This window comes from Lithobates pipiens, unplaced genomic scaffold (genome assembly GCF_037356315.1).
Source record: "Lithobates pipiens isolate NorthernLeopardFrog02 unplaced genomic scaffold, aLitPip1_a1.2 Scaffold_18, whole genome shotgun sequence".
NCBI lineage: Eukaryota > Metazoa > Chordata > Amphibia > Anura > Ranidae > Lithobates > Lithobates pipiens.
This window is the reverse complement of record NW_027507758.1, coordinates 638,870,589-638,891,822: the sequence shown is the minus strand read 5'-3', so window position 1 is coordinate 638,891,822 and position 21,234 is coordinate 638,870,589. Positions and strand designations below refer to the sequence as shown.

Here is a 21,234-nt window from a genome sequence, read left to right as displayed (position 1 = left end):
CTATATAGTAAATCTCTGGCATATTCCGGTCTGTGGTGTTATGTGTTTGTCAGGGAATGCCTGAAAGATTAATTAATTTGAGTAATTTTACACCAATGCAGAATTATTTAAAAATAACACAGTCGCCCCAGTTTGGAGTTGAATAAAAACTTATGTTTGAAAAAAAAAAAAATAACACAGGAGGTCGATGTGAATGTGGACTGGACTGTTGACAATAAATTAACATTTATTCAATAAGATACGTTCACACCATAAATAGTTTGATTAATAGGCAGACATAGACACTACAATTTTACATAAAAATTACAAAATTGTCTATAACAAAAGATGATATATGCATATATCTATGTATAGAATTAAACTCAATAATTAAATTCTCCCTGTAGACAGAATAACAGATATAATCAATTATCAGACAATAGTCTGCATTTTACAGAATCCAACAGTTATTCCCCTGCAGAAGAAATAAGGGACAAACTACTCAAAATGGTACATCACTATGGCCTACAACAGAAAAATAATACAAAAAAAAAAAAAATTGGATGGTTATGTTATCAGGGGAGAGCAATTAGGTTACCAAAAGAAAAATAGCAATAGGCTTATTAATCTAAGCAAACAAATAAACAGAGTATGTTATAGTTACCCCTTTTCAAAATGGCTGTTGGCCTAAAATGGTCGCTACCAGAATTTTCTAAAATGGCCACCAATTACAGGTTGTAGTTGCCTTTCCAAAATGGTGTCTTGCTATGTGGGAGCTGTGTCCTGGCATCACTGAGTCAGATGATGCTTGCCTGATCTTCAGTGGTTATGTGATGATGGCTGTATATTCCAACATGATAACGAACCCAAACACACCTACAAGATGACCACTGCCTTGCTAAAGAAGCTGAGGGTAAATGTGATGGACTGGCCAAGCATGTCTCCAGACCTAAACCCTATTGAGCATCTGTGAGGCTTCCTCAAATGGAAGGTGGAGGAGCGCAAGGTCTCTAACATCCACCAGCTCTGTGATGTCATCATGGAGGAGTGGAAGAGGACTCCAGTGGCAACCTGTGAAGCTCTGGAGAACTCCATGCCCAAGAGGGTTAAGGCAGTGCTGGAAAATAATGGTGGCCACACAAAATATTGACACTTTGGGCCCAATTTGGACATTTTCACTTAGGGGTGTACTCACTTTTGTTGCCAGCGGTTTAGACATTAATGGCTGTATGTTGAGTTATTTTGAGGGGACAGCAAATTTACAATGTTATACAAGCTGTACACTCACTACTTTACATTGTAGACAAGTGTCATTTCTTCAGTGTTGTCACATGAAAAGGTAGAAGAAAAGATTATAATTATAGGCTTACCTGTAGCAAAACGTGTGTTGTAAGGGTTTACAACCACTTTAAGCACGAGAACCTAGCAGACAATCAGAGAGGAGAGACGCTACGTGTTGACAGGGAGGGGGGAGGACAAAGGAGAATAGGAGAGCTTCATGTGATGCAGACACGCACAGACTACGATCTCTCGGCTCAGCCGACATGGTAATCGTGGTCAGAACTCAGGGGGAGGAGTCAGGACATGGCATTATCAAACAGATATTGTAGGAGATGCAGAGGGATAATTTAAGAAGCAAAAGCCCCATGCTGCTATTTGCACATTAGATGGACAGGAGCTGCATTGTTTTTTTTTGGGGGGGGGTTAACAAACACTTTAAGACATGTAAGGGACAAACAAGCATTCCATAGAGCAACCTGCAGATTGTGTGTAATAAATATTGTGCATCTACTTGCGTACAAGGATAAATCACATGGCCTAATGTACATGGTGGAGCCGAGGGGAAAACAGTAAATCTCTGCTTTTATGTTTCTTTCTTTTCCTGTGTCACTTTGGAATAGTGGTGTCACCCTTTGAACTTAGGGCTGGTTCACATCACAGAGATGCAGTGTAGACGATGTGACACCAGTCCTGCCGACGGGGGGGTACCATGAGGCTTCCTGTAGGGGCCCCAGCACACAGGGGGACTCAGAGCGGGAGGGGGGGGGAAGACAAGGGAGAGAGAGGCGCCAGGTAGCCGCTGGTGCGTTAATTTTTAATAAATTAAATGTTTAAAAATAATCCACTCACACACGTCGAGTGGTAGGCATGTCAGTCTGTGAAGTCCACTGCCAGGATTCTCCCGATCCATTTGGTTGAATCGATTTTTGCTGGTGGAGGGTGAGAGTAAAGATTAGTGCTGTGCGTTTTTTTTTTTTTTTTGCAGGAGAGGGGGTTGGGTTTTTGATGAAAGGGTAACATGGGGCAGAGTATTGCGATTTTGTGCTTTTCTTAGCCCTACACTGTGCGTTACATACCCCTGTCTCCTGCGCTCTTTTTGCTTTGTTCTCATGACTCCTAATATGCATCACACACTCCTGTCCCCTGCGCGCGGTTACTCACAGACTATTCACGTCTAAGCATTTGAATTGCAGTGGGAACTGCTGCGATTCTGCCCATGATTTCAGAATAGGCACAAATCGCAGGACGTGCTCACAATCCCTTTACTTTCAATGGCACCACAATCGTGGAGCGAAACTTCTTTTGAGCGTCAGGCATCCCGCGATTCTGTTTGCGTGATTTTGCCACGATTTATCGGGGCGGCAAAATTGTGCTGCAGTTGGGGTGCCATGTGGGAGTGGCTTTGTCTGCTGGACCTGCCAGCTGTGGGCCGGACAAAAGACACAAGCGGGCCAGATGTGGGCTGGGGTTTGGAGACCCCTGGTCTACATAATTAAGTTAGGTTATAAGAGTAGAAAAATTGACATTTGTCAGTAACAATAGCAAGAAAAGGGTCGGCAGATGCTCTATATCCCACGCTGTCCCTCCTCCATATACTCTGTCCCACGTTCCAGTGCAGGAAAAATGCAGCATGTTCTACTTTTTTTTTCTGGAACTGACCACACTGGTGTGAACTATGCCATTGGAAACCATACAACCGACTTTCCATGCGTTTTTGATGCAGAATAAAAACACACTGGGCTGAATTTTTATATCATTATTATACAGGATTTATATAGCGCCAACGGTTTGTGCAGCGCTTTATAACATGAGGACAGACAGTACAATTACAATACAATTCAATGCAGGAGGAATCAGAGGGCCCTGATCATTAGAGCTTACAATCTAAGAGGGAGGGTCAAGTGATACAAAAAGGGTAATAACTGTGGGGGGACGGGCTGATGGAGAAAATAAAAGTACAGCTTTTAGGCGGGGGCAGGATAGGCTTCTCTGAAGAGAAAGGTTTTCAGGGATTGTCTTGAAGTGGATAGATTAGGGGACAGTCGGACAGATTGGGATAGGGAATTCCAAAGGATGGGAGAGGCTCAGGAGAAGTCCTGGAGGCGAGTATGGGAGGAGGTGACTGCATGCGGTTTGATCTGGCCCTTAGGGGTTGGTTCACACCACAAAAAACACTACAGATACATTCCAGTTATGTTCCTTCATGCACATTTTTAACGTGTTCCAGCGCACTTTTAATTCATTTCCTGGATGCATTCCAGATGCTTTTTTTTATTCTTTTTTTTACTGTACTAGGCTCTGGTGCATTTTTTAATTGTTTTACCATGTTCCAGTACAGTCCAGTGCAGGAAAAATGACGCAGGCTCTATTTTTTTTTTCTAGCGACATCGTGGGGCCCCCGCAGACGTTAAAAAAAAAAACTTTTGTGAGGGTGGAACGCTGCTTTAAGATGCACTACAGCAGCTGCAGGGAGCTAAAAATAAATAAATAAACTAAATGCACACACAAAGGAGACAGGCTAGGCAAATTGAGTAGGGGAGGGGAGATTTCTGTTACGGAAAGAGTGATGTGATTAAAGCCCAGCGAGAAGACCCCCGGACGGCGACGATGATGGAGAAAGCCGGGCTACTCCGCTAGCAAAAGAGCAGAAGATAGCTAAGGAGCCCGGCGAGAAGACGTCCGAAGTCGGAAGAAGACCCCCGGAGCTGCCTAATAAACTACTTTAAAAACCTGTGTTGTGTGTTTTTTTATTGACACTTTTTCCCCCAGGTGAATGGGTAGGGGTACGGTGTACCCCATACTCATTCACATAGGGTGGGGGGGCCGAGATCTGGGGGCCCCCTTATTAAAGGGAGCTCCTGGATTCCGATAAGCCCCCTGCCCGCAGACCCCGACAACCAACGGCCAGGGTTGTCGGGAAGAGGCCCTTGCCCTCATCAACATGGGGATAAGGTGCTTTAGGGTTGGGGGGGGCGCTCGCTCGTCCCCACCCCCTTTCCTGACCGGCCGGGCTGCATGCTCGGATAAGGGTCTGGTATGGACTTTGGTGGGACCCTCACTCCGTTTTTCGGTGTAGGGGTTACCCTTAAAACCTATACCAGGCGACAGGGCTCGCAAGGTGTCAATCTCTCTGATGGAGGTGGCGAGATTGACTTCCTTCTCTAGTCCCGTTGTACCTGAAGTCACGTTCAAAATTAATGGACTTTAGTCCGTGTATGGGCAAGTCCGTTCATTTGGAAAGTCTGGCGGACCAGCATACAGACGAGCGGATTGTCCACCGGAAAGCCGACTCAAGTTTTCTTTCAAAGTCCGCCGGACCTTTGGGAAGAAAAAGTCAGCTGGAGCCCACACACGGTCGATGTGTACGGGGCATTAGAGACATCTTATACCCCACCTACACCAGCCACAGCTTTTTTCATGGAAAACACACAAGACTCAGATGTCATGGTTGGGATTTGAACCCATGACTCTAGTGCTGGCTTGGTGGAAGTGCTAACCTAAGCCACTGTGCTGCCCATAGTATTAAAATATATAGCAGTGCCATGATTTAAGAATTAAGATATGTAATTATAAGTGGACATTCTAATAAAATTCGAATTAGACATGAACATTTTTTGTCATATACTAGAGGTATAACTATCATTTTTATATTTAACATTAGAAAAATGTGCGCATTACTCTGCAACATTTATTAAAAAATGGATTAGTTTGCAGAACATGTAAAAAAAAAAAACAGACAAAAAACAGGAAAGAAAATTAATTTCCTGACACATCATGGCAGCATGCACATTGGGTTGCGACTCCGCCTCCACAACCTGATAGGACTGGTTAGCTATAAGTTCTGAAGAAGAGTCCACCGCTGTATTCTTTTTTTCCTCACCTGTTTGGACCGACTGGTTAAAGCCTGGAGCCCCTTACAGCTTCAACCCAGCTAGGTTCAGCCTCTCCTAGCTGGATGCCCTGACTGTACAGTCAGAGCATCCACAATGAGCTTTATGCAGGGATCCCCACTCTGATGGTCTCAGGGGTATGTTACTATATTGTGTACATTACAAGCCTTAAACTAATTGCAGTGGTCTCCACCTCTTACCTTTTTGTGATGTCTGCTTCCCTATTTACATTCTCTGTCCGCTTTCAGTTTTCTTTCTGCCTTTGTTTTTTTTTCCGCCCCTTGGCACACTGGGGTGCTGTAGTTCCTTAGCTTCCTTTGCCCTTCCCAGCATGATGGCTGGATCAGCTTCACGGCGCGACCGGAAGCGACACAGGCGGTTTCCTCTCTCGCCAGTCACCAAGATGGCGCCGGGTGCCGCAAATTACTTTGCCGTCAGTTCTGCCGCAGCAGCGGTTTATTTAAAAACTGCATTCTATTCTCCAGGCAGCCTCTCTGAGGGTAAAAACATACCCACCGCCCCAGTTTTGCTCCCACCATTGCTGTCTTGCTGCCACTAGTACTGACTTCTGACACCAGGTAAGGCTTGATCCTCTCTCCTCCTTCTAGCTCCTGGCTACCTATCCTCTGCATCTCTGTTTAAACGAATCTCCTTCACAGGTGCACTGTATCTTTTGCTCATGGAGGCCACTGCTTCAGCAGACCATCCACAGACTGTAAGGTAAGGGGGCGTACGTTGAGTAAGTAGTAAAGAGGAGAAAAGAGAGCCATGCCACTAATATCATCTCATCCTGATAGTTCTGGCAGGTCGTCAAGGTCATCGCACTCTAAATGCAAAGAGCATTCACCTTCAAGACACTCTCATTCCCGGAGAAGCCAGTCAAGATCCTCCTCCCATCACCACAGAGATTCGGCATCATCCCACCAACCTCGAGATGGCCACCATACCCATCCTGCGGCTAATGCCTGCTGGGTCCTGGGCAAAAGCTCTGCCTAGTAAATTAGTATGCAAAACCTGCTTTGACGAGGCAACCCGTGATAAAGAGATGGATGCAAGGGAAGTGTCTAACATAATTAGAGTCAGTAAAGGAATCTTTTCTGCAGGTGGCAACATCCGAACTGATTAGACAAACATCGGCTACTTCTTATGTTCCTCAAGATCAAGAGGACTCACCAGAGGAGGATAAAACTCCAATGCCCACCTCATTTGATTTCACATTAATAGATCCTTTCGCAAAATCGGTGAAAGAGGTGATCGGTTGGGAAGAAGAGAATGAAGCCCCATGCAAACTAAGGAAATACTTTCCTAACCTAAAAAAGGTATTCCAAAACTTTCTCATTTATTGAAGAACTTGAGGAGTTAATAAAGCATGCATGGCAAAAGCCGGATAAAAAAATCAGGTCTGAACAATCGGCAAGCCAAGCTTTATCCATTAAGTGAACCAACTATAAACCCTCTCATCTTGGCTCCAGTGGTGGATTCCTCATTAAAGCGGGAGTCCGCCGGGACTCCGCGTTTTTTTTTTTTTTTTAAAAGCCAGCAGCTACAAATACTGCAGCTGCTGACTTTTAAAATAGTGACACTTACCTGTCCAGCGCGCCCGCGATGTCGGCACCCGAAGCCGATCTGTAGATCGTTTCTCGGGTGCTGCCGCCATCTTGGGTATGGGAATCAGGAAATGGAGCCTTTCGGCTTCATTTCCCTGTTCCCTACTGCGCATGCGCGAGCCGCGCTGCGCAATAAGGACGGTCCCCGCTGCCTCTGGGATCTGTGTGTTTTCCCAGCAGGCAGCGGGGCACTTGCGGAAAGGGGCTTAATCTACGCCCCTTTCCGCAGAGAGCTATCCCGGAAGTGGGTGCAGTTACCTGGATTATCCAGGTAACTGCACCCCCCTCCCCCCTGAAAGGTGCCAATTGTGGCGCCGGAGGGGGGGAGGATTCCGATGAGCGGAAGGTCCATTTTAGGGTGGACCTCTGCTTTAATGCGCCTGCTGCGACATGTAACTCTGCCGATTGAGGATCTTGTGACCTTCAGGGAAGTAATGGATCGAAAAATAGACCTTGACCTTAAAAAGGCCTACACAGCGGCAGGAGGTGCCTGCAGGCCAGCAATCAATCTGGCAGCAGTTGGCAGAGCTATCACTAGTGTTGGACATCCAGCATTGAAAAATTGTTGCTGGAAGCAGCGGTCCAAGAAAAAAATCATATCTGTCCTGCAGGAACTCAGCCTAGCAACGGGAACAGAGGGGCGCAGGTTTTTATTCTCCATTTTTTCTTGTAACAAAGAAGACTGGAGACTTGGGGCCGGTGCTAAATTTAAAAAGCCTCAACAAAATTTTAATTGAATCCTTCAAAATGGAGAGCTTCCAATCCATATTACTATCAGTGGGTACAAAAGATTGGATGCTGTCGGACGATTTGTCCGACGTCCATCTGCACACAAAACCTTCCAGAAAAACCTACGCTTTGCAATATGTCACCAGCACTTTTAGTTCCAGAGTCTCCCGTTGAGGATATCGACGGCCCCCAGAACTTTTACAAAAGTCTTACTCTTGGTAATAGCGCATCTGAGGGAAAAAGGACTGAGAGTCCATCACTATCTCAAACGACATTCTCCTCCTGGCCGACAGTCAACAAACCCTACTTCAACATCGAACAATACTGATCTCCACACTACAATAGTTCGGGTGGATAATAAACTGGAAGAAGAGTAGCCTGATGCCAGCACAAAAAATGGTTTTCTTGGGTGCCTGGACACCAGCTCCAACATGGTTGGACTTCCCCAAGAGACGATAGGTCCGTTGGTACAAAAAATAAAGAATCTGTTGGTGGCAGAGTACCTACCTGCCAGAACATGTCTAAGAATCTTGGGCTCAATGTCTTCCACCTTCCTGATGGTCCAGTGGTCCCAGTGGCATTTAAGGACCTTCCAGAATTCATTCCTAAGACAGTGGAATGGGTCATCAATGAGCCAACAGATAGTTATCAACCAGGCGGTGAAACAATCCACGTGGTGGTGGACACGAGTCAGCAACCTAAGACGCTGTTGTCCCATAGTCCCCCCACAACCAGAAATAATCAGGACAGATGCCAGCCTTCAGGGGTGGGGGAGCCCATTATCAAGAGCAAGGGGCACAGGGACATTAGTCCTTTCGCCCACAGGGCATAGTCTCAAACATATTGGAGCTCAGGGCAGGCTCCATTAACGCTCGGACCGTCACTCACAGGGAAGAGCGTTCTCTTACGCATGGACAATACTGTGGCTGTGAACTACGTTCACAGACAAGGAGGCACCAGGAGCAACACGCTCATCAAAGAAGTTCGTCCTATACTCGAATGGGCTCAAGTTCACCTGGCGGACTTGAAAGCAATATATGTTCGGGCAGTACAGAACCAAATCGCGGACGATTTGAGCAGAATATTCATATCGAACAATGAATGGTCCCTCAGTCCTCAAGCCTTTGCTCTCCTCACTCGAGATGGGGTACTCCCGATATAGACCTGGTGGCAACTCCAGAGAACAAGTGTTCCTAATTCCTAGCGAGAGCTGCCTATCCAATGTTGGCAGGGATTCACTGTCTTCACTAGCCATGGAACTTTCACCTAGGATATATATTTCCTCTGATTCCCCTAATAGCCAGATTTCTGGCCAGGCTGAGGAACTCGACATCCACAGTCATAGCAGTGTTGCCATTCTGGTCGAGGAGGCCATGGTTCACAGAGGACCCATTACCGCTCCCAGTGACCCCCGAATTTGCTCTTGAAAGGCTGATTCTTACACCCAGCACCAGAAAGATTGCACCTAATGGCCTGGAAGTTGAGAGGGAAAGGTTACTAGATCAAGGGTGTTCACTCAGGGTAGTGACCGCATTGCAACAGGCCAGGAAAAGGACAATGAATAGCACATATAACAGAATTGGGAGAGATACACCGCATTTGCACAGCAACAGTCCTGGGACCCACTCTCCCCTTCAGTCCCTCAAGTTCTAGAGTTCTTGCAACTAGGCCTGGGGAAAGGACTAGGTTCGAGCACTCTAATGCCCTGTACACACGGTCGGACATTCCGATGACAAAATCTGTCTGATTTTTTTCCGACAGATTTTAGCCCAGACTTGACTTGCATACACACGGTCGCACAAAGTTTTAGGAAAATCTGATCGTTCAGAACGAGGTGACGTAAACCACATGTGACGGGACTATAAAGAGGGCAGTAGCTAATAGCTTTCATCTTGTAATTTATTCTGAGCATGCGTGGCACTTTGTCCGTCGGAATTGTCTACACACGATCGGAATATAAATGATCGGATTTTGTTGTCCAGCTGTCAAACTTTGTGTGTCAGAAATTCAGATGGAACAAGTCAGATGAAGCCCACACACCATCAGATTTTCCTACAACACGTTCCGATCGCACATTTTCCGCCGTGTGTACAGGGCATTAAATTTTAAGTCTCTGCCCTGTCTGCCATGATGGGAATCAGATGGGCTCTAAATCCCCTCATAATTCAATTCCAGAAAGCATGCCTGAAAATAAGGCCACCCAGGAAGCCAACTTTCCAGACATGGGACTTATCAGTTGTCCTAGAAGCTCTTGCAAGAGAACTCTTCTTTCCTTTGGAATCAATATCCTTGTGGGATCTAACATTCAAGTTAACCTTTCTGGTTGCAATAACATCTGCTAAAAGAGTTTCAGAATTGCAAGCTTTGTTAATAAAAGAGCCTCATCTAGTTTTCTATCCAGATAGAGTCGTCCTCAGAGCCTCGGAACAATTTATACCTAAGGTAGCAGTTACCTTCCACTTTAACTCTGAAATCAATCTACCAGTTTTCCTTACTAGTGAGGGGGAGCCATACCCTTTGGACGTAAAATCCATTATATCTTCATACTTGGAAGCTACTAGACCGTTCAGGAAGACAGAAAACCTTCTAGTTATCTTGCATGGTGCAAAAAGAGGTCAGGCAGCCTCTTCAAGAACATTAGCATTTTGGCTAATTAAAACCATCAAAAGAGCATACCTATACAGCTGCTCCCAATATCCGATGGGCTGAAGGCCCACTCGACTAGAGCAGTGGCGACCTCCTGGGCAGCGTACTGTGGAGTGTCCTCAGAAACTATTTGTAGGGCAGAAACTTGGTCTTCTAGATCCACATTCACGTCACACTACAGAATAGATCGGGGCTCAATTAACTACGGTTGAGTTTGGGAGATCAATTATTCAAACGAATTCTTCCATATCCCGTACTTAAATAAATAAAATCTTTTGAAAGCACCCACCCATGTAGCGAGTTATTTCCCAGTGAGTGTGCTGCCATGATGTGTCAGGAAAACTGAAAATTGTATACACTCCTTTCTGTAATTTTCCTTTCCTGATGCATTCCATGGCAGAGCAAACAAGACACCCACCCTTCTAAGGTGATAGTTACTGAGAATACAGCGTAAGGGGTTCCAGGCTTTAACCAGTCGGTCCAAACAGGTGAGGAAAAAAAGGAGAATATAGCGGTGGACTCCTCTTCAGAACTTATAGCTTTACCAGTCCTATCAGGTTACGGAGGCGGAGTCACAACCCAATGTGTGTGCTGCCATGGGATGCGTCAGGAAAGGAAAATGACGGAAAGGTGAGTATATAATTTTCCATTATCTTTACTATCAACCACATTTGCCAATTGTTTCTTTTTACACACAAACGGGATCTTGAGTAAATCCTGCAGTCCTTCACCCTCCAGGGACCATGTTTAGCATTTTCTATTACGGAAAAGTGACGATCCTGACTTGTCATTTACTAATAGGTGATCACCTAATTTACGGTGCTTCTCCGTTCTTCACATTAAAGTCTTAGTTGTTGCAATTAGGTGTTTAACATCTACTGCGTCTCCTAATTTTTAATAGATGAACCCCTATGTAACTATATCCAAGGTGTAGATTAGGTTGTGCTTCTTCCACACTTGAGAGACATTTGACGCACTCAAGGCACTAATACACCTCGAGGGTTGTGTGGGATCCCTGATGTACAGGAAGACAGGACTTCAGTGAGGAACAATTCCCTCACTCAGGACAGGAATACGGCTTCTTCCCTGTGTGAGATTTCCGATGTGTGTAAAGATTGGACTTCTGTGAAAAACATTTGCCGCACTCAGGACAGGAATACGGCTTCTCCCCTGTATGAGATCTCTGATGTATGTAAAGATTGGACTTCCGTGAAAAGCGTTTCCCACACTCAGGACAGGGATGCGGCTTTTCACCTGAGTGTAATCTCTGATGGGTATGAAGACTGGACTTCCTTGAAAAAAATGCCCCACACTCAGAACAGGAAAGTGGCTTGTCTTCTGTGTGAGATCTCTGATGTGTGTAAAGGCGGGACATCTCTGAAAAAGATTTTCCGCATTTGGGACAGGAATATGGCTTTTCACACATATGAAATCTCTGATGTCTGGAAAGATTGGATTTATCTGAAAAACATTTCTTGCATTTAGGACAGGAATACGGCTTCTCCCCTGTGTGGGACCTCTGATGTGTGACAAGTTTTGCTTTTAATACAAAACATTTCCCGCACTCGGGACAGGAATAAGGCTTCTCACCTGTGTGCAGTCTTTGATGTGTGTGATAAAGGGACTTGTGTGAAAAACATTTCCCGCACTCAGAACAGAAGTACGGTTTTTCTCCCGTGTGAAGCCTTTGATGTCTGACCAGATATGATTTTTGTATAAAACATTTCCCGCACTCGGAACAGGAGTACGGTTTCTCACCTGTGTGCAATCTTTGATGTGTGTGATAAACTGACTTGTGTGAAAAACATTTCCCGCACTCAGAACAGAGGTACGGTTTTTCCCCTGTGTGAAGCCTTTGATGTCTGACCAGATGTGATTTTTGTATAAAAGTTTTCCCACACTCAGCACAGGAATGCGGCTTCTCCCCTGTGTGAGTTCTTTTATGCCTATTAAGTTTGGATTTAGAATGGAAATACTTCCCGCACTCAGTACAGGAAAGCCTCTTCTCTGGTGGAAGGACGGCCCCGTCCCGCACAGTCTGAGGTTCCTCAGGATAAGAGGAATACGATGGTCCATCTACACTGTGTGGTGCCGGATGGACATTTGAGGTAGTCGGGTTTTCTCCTGGACTATACTGTGTGATGTCCTCATCTTCTACTTTACAGTCTGGAGACAAAGTGAGACAATCCTCTGAGGTTTTCCTCATCTCCCGTCCATCTACTAAAATAGAAATACAAAGATTATTACTAGACATGAGCTGATTGGTTCCCCTAAACCAGGACTCCGAACACCTACTATCCACCTTATACAAATTCCAACATTCACTGATCCGTGATCAACTCCCGTCTTATACCAGGAGGTGGACCACAGACCTGGGAAGGGAGCTTTCATTGGTTGACTGGCAAAAGTCACTCCACTTCACGCATAAGTCCTCCATCACCTGTTATACACAGGAGAAGAACTTCAAACTCCTATCCAGATGGTACAGGGACCCCCGATCACTCCACAGAATCTCTCCCTCCACTCCCGCTTCCTGCTGGAGATGTGGGGATGCAGATGGAAGCTATCTCCACATATGGTGGGAGTGCGGGGCCATACAACCCCTTTGGTCACAGGTTTTCGCCATATACAGCAGCCTTTACGACCGACCTACGACACCCACACCAGAGATAGCCTTGCTGTCTATGCTTCCGGGTTCCATACCCTCACAAAAACGCACACCCTACCTTTTTCCTATCGGCTACCAGACAACTTATACCCCTCTTCTGGAAAACCACTACCACCCCTCCTTTATCTTCCTGGGTTTCTTTTTTTTTTATAAATTCTTTATTTTTTCATCTTTTCTTTCCATAGATTTCACATTACATTTCGTTTTACATCTACAACTTCTTTAACAGCTATAACAGTCTTATAATATTTCAATCCATACCTCAATTCCACGTCATCCTCCCCCCTCCCTCACCCTTCCCTCCCAGAAAAATAAATAAATAAATATACAAACAAAAAAAAAAAAAAAAGTTTGAATTTTCACTATAATCCCCCCCCTCACTCCCCCCCCCCCCCCCCCCCCCCCACCACCACCCGCCTGCTCTATCATATTTCGAAATGTTTCACATCATACTTTCTCTATAATTTAGATATGGAGCCCAGATCTTCTGATATTTCTCGTCTTGATCTCTCATTGTCATTGTTAAATTTTCCATTTGTTGGATTTCTGCAATTCTCTGAAACCACTGTGCTCTAGCTGGAGGGTTGCTTTTTTTCCACAGAACCGGGATACATGCTGCTATCAATAAATGTCTCAGCAAAGAATTTTTGAATCTTTCTATTGCCATTGGGATGTCCAGCAGCAGAAAAGTTGCCGGTTTATCTCCCAGGTCAATTCCTGTAATCCTTACAATAGTATCGGCTACCATCTCCCAGAACACTCTAATTTTTGGACATTCCCAAAATATATGTAATAATGTTCCTTCTGCTCCATGACATCTCCAACATGTCTCTGATATCTGGGGGTAAATTTGATGTAACACTTTTGGTGTTCTATACCACCTAGTAAGGATCTTGTATCCCCCTTCTTGATATCTGCTTGCCATCGAGGCCTTTTGATTAAACAACAGCATCTTATCCTTTTGTTCTGGGGAAAACGTAGTCCCTAAATCTCTTTCCCAAGCCTGTAAAAAGGGCAAATCTTGTGAAGTCTCCTGTTCTATTAACATACTATAAAAATAAGACATCAGATGTCTCAGTTCCTCTCCTTTCAAACAGATCTCTTCAAACTCAGTCAATGCCCTTATTTCTACGTATACCTTTGATTTAGATCTAATAAAGGCTTCTAATTGCCTCATTCTGAAAGGGTCTAATCCTAATGTCATTCCTTTTTCAATATCTTTTTTAGTCATTAACCGGTTGCCTACCGAGAAATGACAAATTCTACTCATACCTCTATCTTGTATTGTTTTAAACTTTGGATCTGTCATTCCCGGTAGAAATGCTGGGGTACCAAGGATAGGAAGGAGCGGACTGGGAATTCTTGAAATAGATGTTTTCCTGAATACTCTTTTAGTTATTCGTAATGTCTCCCCTAGTATTGGATGTTTTCTCAATCCCATTGGTATTTCTGTATCTGGAATCCACACTAATCCTTCCAATGGGATATCTGTCGCTGCTTGTTCTGTCTGTATCCACGGTTTTTCGTTTTTAAGCCTACACCATTCCACTACTCTAGTTAAGTGTGAGGCCTCCTGGTATTTTATTGGATCTGGAAGTCCTATCCCTCCTTTTCCTTTGGGGAGTACTAAAATATCTCGACGTACTCTTGCTGGTTTCCCAGCCCAGATGAACTTCATAAATCTTGATCTAAGATCCTTAAACAAACTTGAAGGGATCTTAATTGGTATAGTTTGAATTATGTATAACAGTCTGGGCATCACATTCATCTTAATAATATTGGTTCTCCCGAACCATGTAAAAATCTCTTTGTCCCATTTTTGAAGATCACTTTTGATCTGTCTTTCCAGTGGGATATAGTTAAGTTCGAACAGTTAATTTAGATTTTTTGACATTTTTGTTCCTAAGTAACTTATATATGAATTCGTCCATCTAAAATCAAATTGCGTGGACACTGCTTGCAACTGAGGCGAATCCATCTCTACTCCCATTGCCTCCGATTTTCCATAGTTTATTCTAAAGTTGGATATTTTCCCATATTCTCGTAGCTCCATTAGTAAAGATGGGAGAGATGTAATTGGGGACGTTACAAAAAAGATCAAATCATCTGCATAAGCTGCCAACTTCTGATCTTCATTTTTTATTTTTACCCCCCTGATATCCACATTGGCACGTATTTTCCTTAAAAAAGGTTCTATTGTCAAAATGAATATCAGGGGTGAGAGGGGACATCCCTGGCGTGTTCCATTTAAAATGGAGAATGGCTCTGATAATCTGTCATTCACTTTCACCCTAGCACTTGGTTTTGAATATAAGTTTAGGATCCATCTCAGCATCCCCTCCCCCAGGCCTATATGTTGTAGTACTGCTTTTAAGAATATCCAATCCACCCGATCAAACGCTTTTTCTGCATCCGCAGATACTATCACCATTGACTTATGCAATTTTTGTACCAGGTAAATTGTGTTCACCACTCGTTGCGTATTTTCTCTTCCTTCTCTCCCTGGGACGAATCCCACTTGATCTGGGTGTATTAGTTCCGGTATCAAATTTATCAATCTCATGGCTAATATTTTTGTGAACAATTTAAGGTCCACATTCAACAACGAAATAGGTCGGTAGCTGGGACACTGAGAGGGATCCTTTCCTTCTTTCGGTATTACTGTTATATGCGCCAGTAACGTTTCTGTTGGAATTTGCTTCCCTTCCCGTATTGAATTATAGGCTTCCACGAATCTCGGAGCCAATTTCTCCGCGAACATTCTATAATATGACAAAGTAAATCCATCTGGACCTGGTGATTTACCTAATTTCAATATTTTTAATGCTTTTGCAACTTCCTCTAGAGTGATTGGTACATCTATTTCTCTGGCCATTTCCTCTGTTATTTTTGGCATTTCTGTCCTTTCAATATATTCTCTAGCGATCTCTCCTTTTTTTAACTCCTCTGCCAACATAGACTTCTTTTCCAACTGATATAGCTTCTCATAGTATTCTTTGAATACCTGAGCAATTTTCTCCGATGTATTAACCATTTCATCTCTCTGTGTCTTAATTTGTGTAATTGAATTCCTAGTTGTGCTTTCTCTGAGGGCGTTTGCCAACAGTCTCCCTGGTTTATTCCCAAATTCATAGAATCTCAGTTTCCCTCGAGTTAGCTTTGCTTTCGCTTTATCTATTAATTGGAGATTTAATTTTTCACGCAGACCCTCTAATTTCTGTTCTACTAATTGTGCTTGTGATTTTTTATGTACTGTTTCTAGTTCCCTAATCTCTTTAAGCAAGTTATCAATCGTTTCATTCATTCTGCGTTTTCTATGTGCTCCCATGGATATAAATATTCCTCTCATGACACATTTATGTGCTTCCCATATACAAAAAGGTGTTGTTTCTCCTACTTTATTTGTTGCAAAAAAAACATCCAGTTCTTGTTCTAATTTAACCTTATATTCACTATCCTTTAGTAATGTTTCATTTAACTTCCATTGCCATTCCCTTGGTTCAGCTTCCCCTAATTCAATCACACAACTCGTCGGGGCGTGGTCTGATAGTGTAAATAGGCCAATTGAGGCTTCCACTAGGGATGTAATCACATTCTGGGAGATTAAAATATAGTCAATTCTAGAGTAAGATTTATATTTTGCCGAGAAAAAAGTATAATCTCTGCTCTGTGTGTGAACAGCCCTCCAGCTGTCGATCAGCTGCAGTTCTTGCATCATTCTCTTTACTTTCCTTAATTTGACATAAGATAGATGAGACGAGCCTTTTGATGTGTCTTTTATTGGATCCAAAGCCATATTTAGGTCGCCTCCTAACACTAGTATTCCCTCTTTATGTTGTTGAATAATCTGTAAATAGATTTCTAGAGAGGTTACTTGGTTTTCATTTGGCAGATATATATTTACCAATGTCACTTTTTGGCAGCCCAATGTACCTTTTACTATCAGGAGGCGACCTTCCTCATCCATGTATACCCCTTGTTCCTTCCATGGTGTCTGTCTTGCTATTAAAATAGATACCCCACAGGATTTCGAGTTCTGTGAGGTGCTATGATATACCCAGGGGAAATAGTGACCTTTACTCCAAGGGATCCTATCCTTTTTAAAATGAGTTTCCTGTAAGAAAACTATTTGAGATTTAAATCTTTTCAACTCCATTATTAATCGTGTACGTTTCTCTGGGGTGTTTAGTCCCTTAACATTGTATGATGTGAAACTTATTTTAGTCATTTTTATTGTCAGTTCGGGGGGGGGGGGGAGGGAAAAAGAGAGGAGACGAAAAATAAATAAATATATAAAAATAAAACCCAATCCACGCCCCAAAACAACCCCTTCTTTCAGATAAATGAGAGACAGATACTATATCCGGAGCTGTCCCCCAAGAAAAAAAAAAAAAAAAAAAAAAAAACCCAACGCCTCCGACTTTTCCTCCACCTGGAGGAGAGGCGTTTAATATGGGGGTGTTAGTGAGCAAAAGAGGAGCAAGTGAACCGCGCCCACAACCAGCGTTCTCCACACTAACAATAATTATTTTTCTACCACATTCATCTTTTTCTTGTTAACATAGACATGATGTTTATCATTATCTTTACTTAATCCTTTACTTTTCACATATTATCTCTATTCTTCCCCTTTATTTCTTTTCCCTTTCTCTTTCTCTTTCCCATCTTCTCTCCCTTCTCTCCCTCCTCCCCCTCATCATTTCTACTGCTACCCCTCTCTTCTTTTCCTTAAGTAAATTACTCTCCCCTCAACCCCCCCCCCCCCCCCCCCCGCTATCAACAGGAAAGGGAGGGCAGGAGGGTAGGATGTGCGGGGGACACAAAAAAACAAAAAACAAAACACAATCTCCCCCTCCCCTCCCCTTCCCCCTCCAAAACCGAGTAAACCTTCACCCCCCCCTCTCTATTCACTCTACTTCCCCATCCCACCTCTCCCCCCTAAGGGAGTCCTATTAAATCAATCCACATTTTGTGTCATTTGTGTCATATCCATGCAATCAAAAAAAAAAATAAAAAAAAAAATATATATATATATATATATATATAAACCATAAGGATACTTATAATTTCCTTTCCCATCCCCTCCCCCTACCACATCCCCTATCTTAAATCCAAAACCGTGTATATCAGAGTGCACACATTATCTCACACTTCCATTTTACCATCCCACCCTCCTCCCAATCCCTTTAACCTACCATACCCACTTCTCCATTTGTAAGAAGTCCTATTAGATCACTCTACTAAAAAAAAAAAAAAAACAGGAGAAAAAAAAAAACAAAAAAAAACAAAACACAATCTCCCCCTCCCCTCCCCCATCCCCTCCCCTTCACCCTCCAAAACCGAATAAACCTTCACCCCCCTCTCTATTCACTCTACTTCCCCATCCTACTTCTCCCCTCCAAGGGAGTCCTATTAAATCAATCCACATTTTGTGTCATTTGTGTCATATCCGTGCAATCACAAAAAAAAAAAAAAAATATATACATATATATATATATACACATACATATATGTATACATACACATATATATACATACATAAACCACAAAAATACTTATAGTTTCCTTTCCCATCCCCTCCCCCTACCACATCCCTTAACATAAATCCAAAACCGTGTATATCAGAGTGCACACATTATCTCACGCTTCCATTTTACCATCCCACCCTCCTCCCAGTCCCTTTAACCTACCATACCCACTTCTCCATTTGTAAAAAATCCTATTAGATCACTCTACTTTTTATATGTGTATCATACAAAAAAAAAAAATAAATAAATAAATAAATAAATAAATAAATAAATAAATAACTAAAAAAAAAAAAAAAAAAAAAAAATTATATAATATACTCTATTATCGCCCTTCATCTACGTTTCATATTCCTTATTCGTGCAAAAAAAATAAAAAAATACACATTGCCTCTTTCCACCACACAGCAATACATGCCACCATCTACCCCTCTGAGACGCAGGGAGGGAGGAGAAAAAAAAAAAAGAAATAAAAAATACAAAAAAATAAACACACAAATCCCAGAGATAATATTTCTCGGGGAGAAAAAATAAATAAATAAATAAATAGAAAAATAAAGAAAGGGGGAGTCCCAAAAGCAAAAAGTTAATTGGGGGAGGAGGTCCTTTGCCTCTTAATACAGGGTCTATCTTTTCTTCTACTTCTTCTACTTCAGCTTCACTTTGGTGATCCACAGCTTGGTCCCTCTGATTGGTCCCTCCTTTCTACCATTCTGTTCTTCCTTTTATTCGGGAAATCTTTCTCTTCTCCTATTATCAAGGGGTCTTTCCAGTTAGGTATCTCAATCATCTCTGATCCCAGAAATTGAAACAAATCGGGTAACTGCTTATGGTCGTATAGAGAAAACATTAGTCCTTCTTTTTTAATTATCAATGAAATTGGGTACCCCCATCGATATGTTGCCCCCTTAAGTAGCACATGATCTAATAATGGCTTCAACACTCGGCGTCTGTCTCTCGTCTGTCGGCAAAGATCTGAATAGATTTGTATCTCATGTTTATCAAACTCGACTGGGCTCTTTCTCCAAGCCGCTCTTATTATCTCCTCTTTCGTTTTATAAAAGTGTACTCTGCAGAGAACGTCCCTGGGAGCTTTCATGGCTATTTTCTGAGACACCGGAATCCTATGCACACGATCAAGCTCAATCTGCGTATCAGGGGGATTACCCAGCAGTTCATTAAAAATATTCAGTAATACTCCTCTTAGCTCTGTAGCTGACACCGTTTCTGTAATACCTTTTATCCGCAGATTATTCCTTCTGCTTTTATTCTCAAATTCCTCCAAATGTAGCTGCATAGTAGTCATTCTCTGCGATTGCTCTATACATTTTTTCTCTAGTTCTTCCATCCGTATTTCTACTTTATTTTGGGATAATTCACAGTTATGCAATTTATAGTCTATTGCCTCTATTTTCTTCCGTACCTCACCCACTTCCTCCTTTAATGGACCCAGCAGATTACACATTAATGCCTGTATATCATCCTTTGTGGGTAGGGCTTGAATCAACTGTCTAAGCCCCTGTTCCCCTCCTCCCATCTCTTTTAAATCTGTGCTTGTTACTGGTGCCTGATATATCTGCCGGTCTGTTTCTGACATTTTCTGGACTGAGGCAGGGATATTATCTGAAAGTGGATACAAGACTGACCTTTCACTTTCGTTTTGATCCAGCCGTCCTCCTCTTATGCACTTCTCCGTCTGTGCAGGGATATCTTTAGCCTTCGCTATCTCCTCTGTGTCCCAGCTCTGCATAGGGTTAATGCCAGTATACAAAACAGTCTTTGAAGAGAGGAATGCAGTATCACATGCCGGGGTTTGCGAGGATTTAATGATCTTAGCTGTGTCAGCTGTCACGCCACTCTCCTCTCTTCCCCCGCTCTTCACCGTCCTAGTCTTTAGCTTTTCCTCCTCCTCCACCGCTGTACCCCCTCCGCTCTTCACCAGATACCTCGTGATATATGAGCGGACAGGAGCATTCAGCTGCTTTGTCTTCCGCCCACGGCCCGGCATGAACAGAGAGTCTCTCCGGTCCGCTGCTGTGTAATACACGCTGTCTGTAAGCACGGTCACCGCTCACACGAGCCTCCTCACTCCTCCATGCTCAGCACACACCCCCCGGGGTTTCAGTGGTCAATGACATCATGCGAATTGAAGAGATGATAGCTTTTGATAACGATACATTTGACAAATTCACAACTCTTTGGCTGGTCTGAATTGATTATTCTACCTCAGATGCTTTAAAAAGCCTTGTTATCACCCCCAGGCTAAACTGGTTCATCAGGCAGCTTTGTCTCTGAGGATCTTACAATTCCCCCCTCAAGGTAACTAGTAAATGGGTCCTCTGAATCTCCTACCAGGATGTTATCGCATTATTAGCACCATGTAAAAGTCTGTGCTCCAATCAAATTATCAGTTGCAAAATATCCAGCTGGTAGGAAATGGGTGTAACATAAGAGAATACATGTTAGAAGGCTGGCTGTAGGCCAGCCTGTATTTGTGGGAGGAGTCGGAGACTATATAACCCTCCTCCTCTGTCAGGGCCAGGGTTGGGGTTTTCTAGGTGGAGGCACTGGCAGCCGGCATTCATGGGGGGGAGGGAGGAGGAGGCCGGTCAATCTATCCTCCACTACGCTCCTCTCTTCGTCCCTGCCGGCTTCCAGGGGGGGGTGGTCCCGCTCGGCGTTTTCTTCCGGCATGGGAGGAGGGGAGAGTGTGTTCGGCTACCCCCAGCGCCTCTCTCTCCCCATGTGTATCGCTCCGTCAGCCTGTCCTCCGTTTCTCCTGGTGTGGGGGAGAGGGGGGTGATCGGCCAGCTCCTCTCTCACTCATGGGCATTGTGCTGTCCGCCCACGTTCTCCTGTCTCTGCTTCTTTCTCTCCCCGCCCACCCTCTCCACAGGTACAGGGTTCCT

At 43.6% G+C, this 21,234-nt stretch overlaps 2 protein-coding genes across 2 annotated transcripts in view; both read right to left on the bottom strand.

Annotated features, from left to right (window-relative positions):
• Positions 1-21,234, bottom strand: part of LOC143989910 (uncharacterized) — a 200,022-nt gene that overhangs the window by 125,755 nt on the left and 53,033 nt on the right.
• On the bottom strand, positions 191-12,413 carry LOC143989750 (uncharacterized). The gene has a single exon (XM_077490022.1). It carries the CDS (start codon positions 12,384-12,386, stop codon positions 11,190-11,192), a length of 1,197 nt encoding a protein of 398 aa, XP_077346148.1. The 5' UTR covers positions 12,387-12,413; the 3' UTR covers positions 191-11,189.